Source organism: Budorcas taxicolor, chromosome 16, assembly GCF_023091745.1.
Source record: "Budorcas taxicolor isolate Tak-1 chromosome 16, Takin1.1, whole genome shotgun sequence".
Taxonomy (NCBI): domain Eukaryota; kingdom Metazoa; phylum Chordata; class Mammalia; order Artiodactyla; family Bovidae; genus Budorcas; species Budorcas taxicolor.
This window is the reverse complement of record NC_068925.1, coordinates 6,121,503-6,134,218: the sequence shown is the minus strand read 5'-3', so window position 1 is coordinate 6,134,218 and position 12,716 is coordinate 6,121,503. Positions and strand designations below refer to the sequence as shown.

The window sequence follows — 12,716 nt, the reverse complement described above, 5'->3', positions numbered from 1 at the left end:
TAGCACAACCCTGGAGAGACTGGAGGCTCAGGGTTCTGTCTTGCCTTGTTCACCCCTACTAAAGGCACAAGCCAGTGCATGGTGAGGCTAGGTCTAACAGTGAACACCCACACTTCAGGTCTGACCCAGAATTCTGCCCTGACACAGTGCTGTCAAGACACGCTTCAGATGGTTTTCCCAGTAATGGTGACACATTTTGCATAGATTCATCTTCCCTTTTCTTCTCATGAATACCATAGGTACATGGGAGGAGGCAAGGGCGTGTTGGGCTGTGCCAGGGATTCCTTTTTCTATGTTCTAAGCCAAATTATCTACACCAAGGTCAAACGTGTAACTTTGAACTTAATCTCACATCGTAACCAAATGAGTTTCAGTGAAACGCAAAAACTGGTTCATTTCTGGGTTTTGGCAAAATTATTGAAAGATATACCTCGTGGAGCGAGCAAACGTTACAGCTGTACCCCATCCCTGGACACTTTTAAGAATGTCTCTTGGACAGGGGTGCTCTCCTAGAAGGAGGGCAGGGGTGGACCGGATGAACTGCGGGCCCTTGTTGATTGCACTGTGTGTGATCAATACCGGAAGGCAGGCGAGAATTCCTTTTTAATAACTTTTATATGGTTAGCGCCACAATTACTGAGATATTCCTTTGATGGACATCAGAGCTAAGGTGAAAGGACTGTCTTAGCCATCTAGCCCTTTCCTCTGGGTGAGATGATCGCAAACGTTCAAAGACTCCTTCCTATCTGATTTTAAAACAATGCCAGAAAAAGAAGAATCATTGCTTAACTCAGTAGCTTGTTCTGGTGTTTAATCATCCATCCTTGGCTCCAGAGAACCCCCCACTCCCCCCTTTTCAAAGTGCTCCTTCTGTAGTGAGTCCCCCCGCTTTCCTGCTCTGTGGGGGTGGAGAATAACCCGTCACCATGGCAGCACCTCCAGCCCGTGCCTCTGGAAGGTGTTCTCAGAGCCTTCATCCCTCTGTTTGTTGGCAAAAGAAAATCTGACTTGGCCTTGAAGTGTGTGCGTTCCTCTGTCCCCACCCCTCTCCCAGCTCCAGCATTTCCACACAATTTCCCAGATTTCCCTGAGAGGGGGAGGTTCAAGGAACGCATCTCTCGTCTGAATCATTTTTGCAACAAGCTTTTATTACTTTTTTTAAAACCCATATAAGACAGACATTTCAGAAGAAAACAGCCCCAGAGCACACACTGGGCAACACGACGGCAGAAGGCGCTCCACACCGACCCTGCGAGGGGAGGGGGACTCCCCACTCGCTACTGTTTCGGAGGCGCAGACCCCAGCCCGGGTCCCTTGGTCTAACTGTGCTTTCGATAAAGTCTGAATTTTCCCAGTTTTCTTATTTCATAAACACCCCATCTCTTTATATATAGCTATATGCCTTTATGTATATATGTACACGACTTCTTTTTCTTCTCAAAAATAAAATGGCCACCCCATCCGAGGGGGGGGTCTCAGCAGCATTCACAGCGGTTGCAGCAGCGTGCCTTCTGTTCGTGTTACAGACATGCAGCGTGGAGGAGAGGGTGCTGCGCCCGCCCACAGCAGGGAGAGGGGATTTTAAGGGAGGGAAGTGATAAGGCTGAGCAGGAGATGGCAGATAACTAGGGTTTTTATGATGGAAAACATCTATTTGGGCTGCTTAGCTCGTCCTGTTTTTGCAGCGCTGAAGACCAAGAAGTTTGCACGATGAAGGTTCTGTATTCCTTCTAGGATCAGGGGCCAGGTGGACTCAGGGAGGGGACTTGTGAGGCTTGAACCAACCCAAGAAGGACTTGCGAAGGCAGAGAACAGCGAAGAAATGGATCTCTCAGAGGCTGGATTGGCCCTTCCCCCTCTGGCCTGGAGCATCTCTGCCGTCCTGGCTCCTGGCTTGAACCTTCGGCTGGTTTTAGGTCTGAACCTAAGCAAGGAGCCGGTAGAGGTGCAGAGTCGGGAGGCCCACCGCCCTGTCCAGGCGGTTTGACCTCCCTTCTAGGAAGCCAGGGCCCAGGACCTTAGGCGGGCAGGAACTTTGTGACCCTCTTCCCATGCTTGGGGGGCAGGCTCCCCTGTCCTTGTCTACCGCACCACCGTGGTCCGCTTCCTGGCGGGAGCAAGCCAGCAGCAGAGCCTCAAGCAAAGGCCCGGGTTCCTGACCCTCTCCAAAAACAAAAAGGCACTGAGGTCAGCAGGAGGCCAGCCCCACGGCCGACAATGCTTCAGACCACGAAGGAGTCCCAAGTTGGCTGCGTTGGAGGGCACCCCCCTCCGTAACCAAGGCAGCTCCTCCGGCAGCACTTGGAGATCCCAGAGTCCAGAGGGAGGGGAGGGGCAGTCCTGGAGGCCGGAGGGGAACCGAGGCAGCCGGGCCCGTGGCCGCTAGCTGGGGAGGCCTGAAGACAGCTTGGACTCGTTTACCTGCAACACATTTTGGCTTTGACCGTCTGATTTCCGCACTCATCAGGAGACTTTAAAAATGGTTAAGTAGCTGGTTTCCCCTTAGTGGAAACAGTGAGGATGATGGCAATATTAAATTCAAAACTGCAACTTAAAGAGCTGACACAGGTGTGGCTGAAGCCCACACGCACACAGATATAAATACCTTTGGGTTTACACGTGTACAGACTCGGGCCATCAGGGCCAGGGCCAGCTGCAGCTTCTCTGGAAATCTCTCAGGCAACCTCAGCTTTGGTGCTTCTGACCCAAGCCTCTGGGGCCAGTAGCTTTATGACCATCCCTTACCCGTGAGCAACGGGCACCTGAGGACGGTGGGGGAAAATTCTCTTTTTTAAATATTTATTTATTTGACTGCACAGGGTCTTAAGTTGTAGCACGCGAGATGTTTCAGTTGAGGCATGTGGGATCCAGTTCCCCGACTGGGGATCGAACCTGGGCCCCATGCGTTGGGAGCTTGGAGTCTTAGCCACTGGATCACAAGGGAAGACCCGGGACAGTTCTTCTATGAGCACTGTCCTGTTTCAGGGGCTTAGCTCAGACCTGCTAAAGGAATATACTACAGTTCTGGACTCATAAATAAAGGAACTGTGGATGGCAAATAAGAAACGAATTGAAGAAGTCTAAAGGCCAGAGAAAGAACACATATCTCTAAAACCCTTTGCTTTGCCAGCTGGTGTAGGGAGAGGCAGCTGTTTGGTTTGCGGAAGGCTTGCAGATGGCGAGACGAGGTGGCCGATCTTGCACACGAGCGCGCTGCTCGGGGGCGGTGTGCAGAGGCACGGATGGCGACAGGCAGGCCCTGAGCCTGCACGCACACGCGGCCGCCAGAGGCGTCGTGCCACATCTGGAACTGATGGGCAGGCACAGATGCACCCACCAGAGGTGTCCTGAGAAAGTGTCTGTTGCAAAATAATAATTAATAATAAAAATTAAATCCACGGGCTTTCGGGAGAAGGGGAGGCTGGACTGGCTAGGCAGGTTTGCCCTGGGATTTTCTTAAAGCCTCCTCCAGTTTCTGCCTGAACTTGTTGTACTTCTTGTGCACTTGTTGGACCTTGTCCTGCTCCTCTTTCTCCAGGATCGTTAGGAAGTTCTGGAGCTCAGGGATGGAGAAGGCGTCCCACTGGGCGGCGAGAGGGAGATTGGGGGAGAGAGAGAACAGGAGCCAGGTTAGACATCGCGTGACGGAGGGGCCCTGCCAGCTCAGCTCCCCCTTCACACCACTTGCTACGGAATAGGCAGGTGTGATGAACACAGCCTGAGGTCTCCATGCCATATCAGCAGCAGAATTTCAAATCCTGGCATCTTCTGGCCAAGAATTAGTAGACCATAAGCCCTGTTTTGATTGGCTTATGCTGGATTTTATTGGCTTAGGCCCTATTCATTGGAGAATCAATAATCTTAAATTTCTCGGTAGCAGCTGAGATCCTAACTGTGATGCTGGAGCTGCCTGAGACCCTGGTGACCACCTGGAGCTGTCTGCTTTGGGGCTGACCAGCAACGGGTCCCCAGCATGCAGCCCCCAGAGTGACGTCGGGAGGGGAGCTGAGCTTGGACTCAGGAGACTGGGCGTCAGCCTGGCTCTGCCGTGTGACCCTGAGCACAGAACTCCACCCTTCTCAGCTGTTTCCTCATCTGCCATGGAATTAGGGTGTCCACCTCCCGAGGCTGGCAGCGCAGATAATGAGATGAGTCACTTGCACAGCTCTGCAGGGCCTGGTGGGCCTGGGCCTGGCCAGAGGGACCTGGCTTCTCAGGACAGAAGGCAAGTCCGGCTTTTCCCGGCTGACCCAGGAACTGAGGCCCCCATGGGGTCAGGGACTTTGACTCCTAGGCTTGTTGAGCACAACAGAACATCAAGGTTTATCTGGTTTAATCCCCACATTGGAGAAATGGGAAAGCTGAAGTCCACAGAGGGAACCACTGTCACAGAGCTTCCAGTACAGCCACAAAACTTGAACGAGAAGCCAGGCCTCTAAACCCCAGGCCTGTGAGGTTCCCACGGGGCCAGCAACGCTCTAACGGTTTCTGTGGAATACTCTGTCCCAACAAAACCTCCCACTCTGTCAAACAGAGGGAGAGCAGAGCTTCCTGGTGGAGGCTGGAAAAAGACAGGCCTAGATCCCCCTCATTTCCACAGTGGCCCCCAAGACTGCTTCTGAAAACCCCAGGACGTGGGGAGCACCAGCTTGGTTTCACCCCAGTTCACACCGCAGGCTGGACGCTTCCCTTGGGGTAGCGAGGTCTGCTTTCAAGAACTAGGGAGAGACAATTGAGTCAACAGTACCTGTGCCTGGGGGAGCCCAGAGTTGGAGCTTGCTGGGCCTCAGGACATCCTCAGGAGCGAAAAGCTGGGTGGAACACAGGGAGGTTCTCAGCACCCCTCCACCCTGAGTGTTCAAAGTAGGCACATGGAATCCTGTCCTTCCACAGGCCTTGCCAGACAGGCCCTGACCTGCTCCCCCAGAGCACTTACACTCCTGACTTCAGCGCTGATCTTGGGCCACACTCGCCCCAGCTCAGCAGCTGCAGGGCGGCCTCCAGCTGCGCTGGGGGGTGTGGACCGCGCCCGCCCGGCTAGGCGAGCCCCACAGGCTGGGAATGCGCACAGGCGGAGGTGCCAGGACCTACCTCCACCTCTCCAGTTTCGTTCTCCTTTAGCACGAAGCTGAGGACGTCCGTGTCAGGCCCGGCGAGTAAGCGCAGGTAGAGGGGGCAGTCAGCGATGGAGAGTTTCTGGAAGAGCACTGCAACATGTATAGTACATGTGAGACAGACCGCCAGTCCAGGTTCGATGCATGAGCGGGCGCTCAGGGCTGGTGCACTGGGATGACCCAGAGGGGTGGGATGGGGAGGGAGATGGGAGGGGGTTCAGGATGGGGAACACATGTACACTCATGGCCGATTCATATCCATGTATGACAAAATCACTACAATATCGTAAAGTAATTAGCCTCCAATTAAAATTAATTAAACTTTAAAAAACTACTCAGTCTACAAATAGAGAATTATTTTTCTTCCTAGAGGAAGGAAAAATTCTTAATTGATTTAGGTTCAAAATGACAGTAAGACAAATAAACTCAAAAACGAAAAAAGAAAAAAAGAGCACTGTAAACCAAGAGAGCGGGCTGGGCTGCGTTGGAGTAGAAGAGCAGGGGCTCAGGATGGCCTGGGCCGATTCGGATGCAGGGGTGTTTCTAGCCATTCTTTCAACCTAACGAAAGCCGCCTGGCAGGAATAAAGGGTAACAACCGGTACCTTCAGAGTCTGCTAGGGTGGGAAGCGTGTTTCCATTCACGTCATCCCCCCAAACGTTCGAGGGAGTGGTCCCATCCCACAGATTAGGAAGTGAACGCCCAGGGGTGGGTTTCCTGCAGCCACGTGTGAAGGGAGGGGCACGGTGGGCGGTCCGTCCGCAGACCCAACGCCACACGCCACACGGAGGCTGGGCTCCGGCGCCACGAGAAGCCCACCCCTCCAGCTCAAGTGTGACCGGGCCTGCCCAGCCAGAGTCCGGAAGGGTAGTTTCTGGGGGAGAGCTCGCTCGCTCCTACCTTGCCCATCCTTGTGTATCCGCTTGAAGAGCGCGAACTTCTGGGGATTGTCCACGACCATGAACTTCTTGAGCAGCCCCTGGATGACCTCGCTGACCGTGGTGCTGCTGCTGATGTGCAGCTGCTTGACGGCGTCGAGCGGCAGGTAGAAGGATGTACGCTTGTCCGTGGCGGCCGCTGGATCCACGTCCTTGATGGCGTCATAGATGGACTGGGGCCGGATCCCGGCGGGCACCGTCACTGGCCGCCGCAGCTTCAGGTGCACCTTGATGAAGCCCGTGTAGCTGCCGTCCTCGCTCTGCCAGGGCGCAGGTTGGGCGTGGTCACGGCGCGCCTGTCTCGCCGGATCTCCCACCTGCCACTCCTGCCCGGGGCTCCAGACCCACCGGGCTGCAGAGGCCCTTCCTGATGCGGTGCCATCCCAGCCACACCCGCACCACCTGCCTCCCTGAGTTCCCTCCTGCCTCTGCTGACCTAGGGATGCTGGCAGGGCAGCGGCAGGAGAAGGCCCGCAGGACCTAGCTACTGCTGCGTCTCCCCCTCCCCAGGGGCTCACGCTGCTTGCCCCAAATCCCCTGCCACCAGCCAGATGGGGTGATTGCCTCTGCTGAGTCCCCAGGCCAAGACGCAGGGTCTGGAGTGGCCCCTCTGGTCGTCCCCCCTCCAAACCAAGGAGGAGCAGGCAGGCTCTGTGATAAGATCTTTGGAGAACCAGGGCACTGAATTTCCTCCTGCATCTCTCTCTAAAACCCTCGAGACTTAAACCCCAGTTCCTCTGCAACTGGATTGTGCTGGTGTCCACCCGGCTGATGCCCCAAAGAGCCAGTTGCCAGCAAACACCAGCAGGGGGCAGGGCGCCTCCAGCGTCTCCCCTGAAGATGGCCTCTCTGAACCAGCACGAAGCTGGTGCCCTCCTCCCTCTGAGCTCTGCACAGTCAGGCAGGCTGCCCCAGGCACAGGATGTGAGGACCAAGAAGGGGAGGAGGGCTGCCTGCGCCCCTTGCCTAGGGCTTCCTGGGCCCCTAGTCACCTGCATATCATTTAATGCCTACATGTGCTTTGACACATGGACACTAATGTCTCTATTTTATACTGAAGCTCAGAGAGGTTAAGGTTTCCCAAAGCTTCAACTTAGAGAAACAGCCAGAGACGGGATCTAGGTCTCATCCCATAGCCCAATCTGTTTCCCCAGAGCACGGACAGCCCGGGATCTCGGCCTCACGTAAGCCTGGAGGCCTCCAGAACCCCAAAGAAAGGGGAGTGCCCTCCTGGGGAGGGGAGCCCCAGGATTCTGAGGGGGAAGAATGGAGCCAAAGCAGAAGGGGCTGTGAGCTAGGTGGGGGCAGGGATGGGGAGCGGGCACGGACACTTACCAGCTTCATGCCCAGGCAGTTCCTCTCCCGGGCGTTGTAGCTCTCAATCTTCTGCTTGATCTCCTGCAGAGTGGGCAGGCGCTGAGGCTCCTCAGGGGGCTTACAGTCATTCTGGAACAGACACAGACGTGAGGGTGGACACGTGCATTGCACACGCTTCTCAGGATAAGAAAGGGAGTGACCGCTTCCTCCTAAAGGCCTCTCCAACCAAGAGTAAGTAAGCACCAGAACCACGGAGTGAATGGGATGGACTCAGGCTGAGAACAATCGAAGGTCAAATGCCAGCTGGGGTAACTGCCTGGCCGGCTCCCCCCAGGAAGTGGCTGGAACATTTCTTGGTGCCAGTCTCCTCGCCTGTGAAATGGGGGCCATACCCCATCCTTCAGGCTTGTTGCAAGACCACCGTGAAAGGGCCCAACACACAGGCACTGGAGGTATGAATCTGCTGAGTTGGCAAGCTGTTTTGCTCATTGAGGGCTGCTACTGAAAGATGCATTCAGATGCTATGGGAGATGCAAAGACATGCAAGCCATAGTCGTCTCCTCAAGGAAGTAACAATACAGCTGGAGAGAGGCGTGCACACACGATCCCAGCGTGTGCTGAAGGGAATGACAGCAGTTCGCCCAGGCTGAGCGGGCCAAAGGCACACGGACATCAGCTCAGGCCCCAGGTCCCAGGGCTTCCCTGGTGGCTCAGCAAAGAATCTGCCTGCAGTGCAGGAGATCCCGGTTTGATCCCTGAGTTGGGAAGGTCCCCTGGAGAAGGAAATGGCAATCCACTCCAGTATTCTTGCCTGGGAAATCCCACGGACAGAGGAGCCTGGCGGGCTACAGACCATGGGGTCTCAGAGTCGGACACAACTGTGCAACACACACACACACACACACACATACATATACACACATCCACACACACACATATGCACACACACATATGCGTATTTTATCAAACAAATGCACAACTGGTGGGAGCAGGGGGCTGCAGCCTTCTCTGATAACCGAGGGGATGACTCTTCTCTGCTGGGGCTCAGGGTTGGCCTGGGTTTACTGAGAGCCTCCTCCATGCCAAGTGCTTGGCATGCACTGTCTCAGTTAATCCTCAGAACCAAACTGCAAGATTGAGTTTATCACCCACATTTCACAGTTGAGACAACCGAGACTCAGAGGAGGTTAGGACTGCGTCCAGCCCTACAGTCTGCAGAGCTAAAACGGACCCGTCTGTTCTGCTGCGTTCTTCCCACGACACCACAGTGGATTCTTCTGACCACACCCCTGCCCAAGACCCCCTCCGGGAAGAATGAAGCTGAGGACGTGAAGGCCAGTGGCCTTCCCACTGCGGAGACGGTCCAGGGGAGAATTCTGGGGTCTCGGCAACTCTGTCCGCCTGTCAGCTCCCCGAGCTTCTCTCGAGTCCGCTGCCACCCACCCTCCTGGCTTTGTCTTCATGCTGTTCCTGTGAGGCTGAGCATGTGGGAGCCACAGTTTGCGGGAATAAACGGGTCGGTGGAAATCGGCCTAGAATTTGCCTGTCTCAGAAATCCAGTGGACCCCAGGGCGGGTCGGGATTCTCCTTTGGCAGACGAGGAAACTGAGGCCCAGAGGGCGATCATTTTCTCCTGGCTGCCATCACGCAGCACCAACCTGTAGGCGTCTGTCTGCTTTGGCTGGGGAATTTCACACCCACGCTGCCATCGCAGCATCACCCAGCTGAACACGCCGGATTCCTCGGGCAGAGCTGCCCTTCTCGCCAGCCCGTGGGAGACAAGTCACACTGGGCAGGATGCCTTCACTTCCTGCTCGCACTTTCCAACCCCACAAGGCCGGTGAGACGTCAAGCTCGGGCCGCGGAGGGGAGCTGGCGTGCCTCCCACACCCGGCCCTCAGCGCAGAGATGCGCTGACGCCCTTTTTCCATCACCGCGTCTTCCGCGGGCCTGTCCTGCCCCTCTCTACTCTTCTCTGAGGAGGCTGGTCAGAAGAGCACTGTGCATCCACACACCATCTCTTACACACTAAATGTGCTGTTCCTATTTTACAGGTTACAGACAGAAGCTCTGCCGGGGTGAGAAACGCGTGTGGCCCCACTGCTGGTAAGCATCCGCGTGGGGCCCGGCGCCCAGCCCGTCAAGTCTGCCTGAGAGTGCTCTGCTCACCACGTGGTCACCCCAGGACAGCCCACGTCTGCCGCCCCCACGGTGACCACTGAAACTGCACGCTCCGAGGCGGGGAGGAGCAGCCTCCTCACCAAGACGGATACATCACTGACCTGTGAAATGTTCAGCTAAGGTGTGTCTGATTGGTGGGTCCCCAGAAGCCTCAGGACCTGGGGCCACCGTGTCACCCGTGAAGATGTCAAGAAGGGACTTCTGTCTCCTAGCAGGAGGCAACAGGATTCCAGGAAAGGGCTCGCCCCTCTCCTGTGTGGCCACTCGGATCCCTGGGACAGGACCCTGAGTCCATTGAGGACCACTCAGGAGGAGTAGTTCCTGGGGGACTCCCTTTTGCTGGAGGCGAGCAGCAGCTGGTGTGAGCCGCACATCCGTCTTCACTCGCTGTCGACATGCTCCCCAGGGACCCTCACAGTAAAGCATCTCATTCCTTGTCCCTCCCCACTTAGTTCCTGGAGACCTCACCCCAGCCCCCAACCTGCTGGGCACCTCTCTACAGGACCGGGTGCGCCTGCTGCCCTCTGGGAGCTTCCAGTCAGAAAAGCCAGCATCCAGTTATTATTACACACGCTCCATTCCGCTCATCTACGAAACATGCAGGCTCCTGCTCCTTAGGGGTTAACAGCCTTCTCAGGCTCCTCTATAAAAAAGAGCTAAGTGATGGAGAGAAAACTCTAGCAGCTCCTAGAAGATCTCTCTTGGTTTCCAAATGAGCAACAGCCATTTCCCTGTTAGAAAGGGCAGCTGCATCATGGCTTTCAAAGGCCAGCGTTCCAGACTGTTTTTGAACAGTAAGGGTCAGAGCAGCCTTAACCTAAAGATCTTCCTTCCTGTTCTCTTTCCCATCAGCAGACCATCTATCCCTCGCTTCCCACCACAAACCTGGGGAAGTGACGCAAGCGGCTGTGGGCAGCCTCCGCGGGGCTGACGCAGAAGACAGCCCCATCTGGGAGTGCCAGGAGCCCTGTCTGGCCGGCACACTCGATCTCCCAGCCTCAGACGGCAGCACCCCAGGCCGCTACCCACACCAGGGCTGGCAGACAAGATCTAACCCGTGGACTGAATGAATCAGCTCCTGAAGCAGCCAATCAGCCAGCCAGGCACCGCCAGCACCGCCTGCTCCCCTTTCCCATTCCAGAGAGGGCAGAAATTCTAGACCAGTGCTTCTTAAACTTGCTGCACGTGGACTCCTCTGGGGGAGCCTCAGAAACACACCACCACCTGGGCTCCCTCCTGGAGGTTCCGATTTAAGTGGTCTGGGGTGCAGCCTGGGCAGACGGATTTTAAAAATCTCCCAGGTGATGCTAACGTGCAGCAGTGTTGGAAAAGAACTCCCAGGCAATTTCAGACCTCCAGGGTTGCCATCCAGCTGCAGGGTTAACACTTTGGCACCCACAGATATCCACTGCCCCCAAGGTTTACCGAGAAGGCAATATCCAGTGTCTGTAGTCTTCAGAAGGTAAGTCAAAGACCCCACTTTCTATTCACCTGCCGAATTCTCAGATCCTCAAAGTGAAAGATTTGCCTCCATCTTTGGCTACGAAGCTAGAAGCCAGACAGACAGTTTTGTTTCTGGGGGTGGCCCAAGATGGAGACAGAATGGGAGATTGACTCTGCTGTGGTTTTAAAGATACAGGCATTCTCCTGCGAGGTGTCTCTCCCAGGAGGCTGACACATCTCGGTGTCTCCTGCATGGATGCTCTGATGAAGCTCCTGGCGTGGGTGGCAGATGGTTGAGCTGTTCCTAATGCACCCAGCACATCCAGGGCAGTGGTGAAAGCAGATTTGTGTTCCCAGGTCCTAAGCCATGGCAAGGGCGGCATCCTCTCTTAACTCTCAGGGTTATTGGGGTACAGCCAGGTGAAGAGGCTGGGTGCTAGGCCTCAGAGTAGAGACACGTCCTGAAACAGTGATCCTCAGACTTTTCAGTTTAAGTACCCATTACGCCAAAAGAAGAGAGGACCATCCCCTGGTGGTCTGGGGCCCATCTCAGAGCAGATTTACCCCAAGCTGAATTTTACTTTAAGAAAAAACCCAAACACTGGTGAATCTTGCATTTTGATCAATGATATAAAGTCTTAATTTGGGTCACTGGGAAGTGACCCAGTGAGCTGAGAAGACTCTGAGTGAAGCTGGTGGCTTTTAGTCTCCCCTGATGCAATGGAGGAGGAAATGGCACCCCACTCCAGTGTTCTTGCCTGGAGAATCCCAGGGACGGAGGAGCCTGGTGGGCTGCTGTCTATGGGGTCTCACAGAGTCGAAAATGACTGAAGTGACTTAGCAGCAGCAGCAGCTGAATACAGGGAGGCCCACAAAGCCCCAGCAACGAGGGGGACCCCCAGAGTGAGGAGTGGGCTGAGGAGAACCTGCTAGAGCCATTAGATACATTCAGGCCTTTTTTTTTTTTTCTGGACCTAAATCACACAAACCACATTTTTTTTGCCAGAAATTTCACTTTTCCTGTTTTTAAATTCATCCGCCTCTTCTTGCACACTGCGTTCACCGTCTTACTCCTGTCTGTCTAAAGTCCCTCAGCTGTCAAGGCCTCTCACGATGTCAGGTCCCTCAGACGTCAAGGCTGATCACCTCAGCCCTGAATGATAACAACGATGCTTTACTGCTATTTCCTGGCTAGCTCTGTGCGGGTACTGTTCTTCTCACTTAGCCTGTACTGTTGGCTCATTTCACTCTCGCCACAAGTTTATGAGAAATGTACACTTATTATGCTCATTTCACAGATGAGGAAACAGGCTCAGGAAGGTTAAAGCTAACCTACATCCAAAGCTAACACTATACTGTCCTGCACTTAAATCCCATCTACTTATACTAACCTCTGAGTAGACCACCCAGCTTGGTTTTTCCCCAACTAGGTTGCAGCTCCCTAACGATTTACACCATACTTAGGTCTCTGCTCTATGCCAGGTGGCCCTGGGCATGAAGCCGATAATAAATGCTTGCTCAAGAACCTGCAATGGCCCCATTCCTATGTGGGGAGAAAGCAGTCTCACTTTCTGCTAGGAATTACAGTGCAGTGAGGCTGGCACTGCAGTCTGGACTGAGTTCTGTGAGAGAAGGACCTGTCTTCTCCACCATGGAACCCCAGAGCCGAGTTCCAGCTTGGCACAGGTGAGAGGCTCAGGCAACACCTTCAGGATGAGCACGA

At 54.8% G+C, this 12,716-nt stretch overlaps 1 protein-coding gene across 1 annotated transcript in view; it reads right to left on the bottom strand.

Moving 5' to 3' along the window:
• Nucleotides 1-3,430: 3,430 nt before the first annotated feature.
• The window catches only part of RASSF5 (Ras association domain family member 5), a 72,501-nt gene continuing 63,215 nt past the window's right edge, over nt 3,431-12,716 (bottom strand). Inside the window, exons 3-6 of the mRNA XM_052654078.1 lie at nt 7,388-7,498; nt 6,015-6,312; nt 5,092-5,207; nt 3,431-3,583 (exon numbers count right to left, since the gene is read on the bottom strand). Coding sequence (XP_052510038.1) covers nt 3,431-3,583; nt 5,092-5,207; nt 6,015-6,312; nt 7,388-7,498 — 678 coding nt within the window. The remainder of the gene's footprint in view (nt 3,584-5,091; nt 5,208-6,014; nt 6,313-7,387; nt 7,499-12,716) is intronic.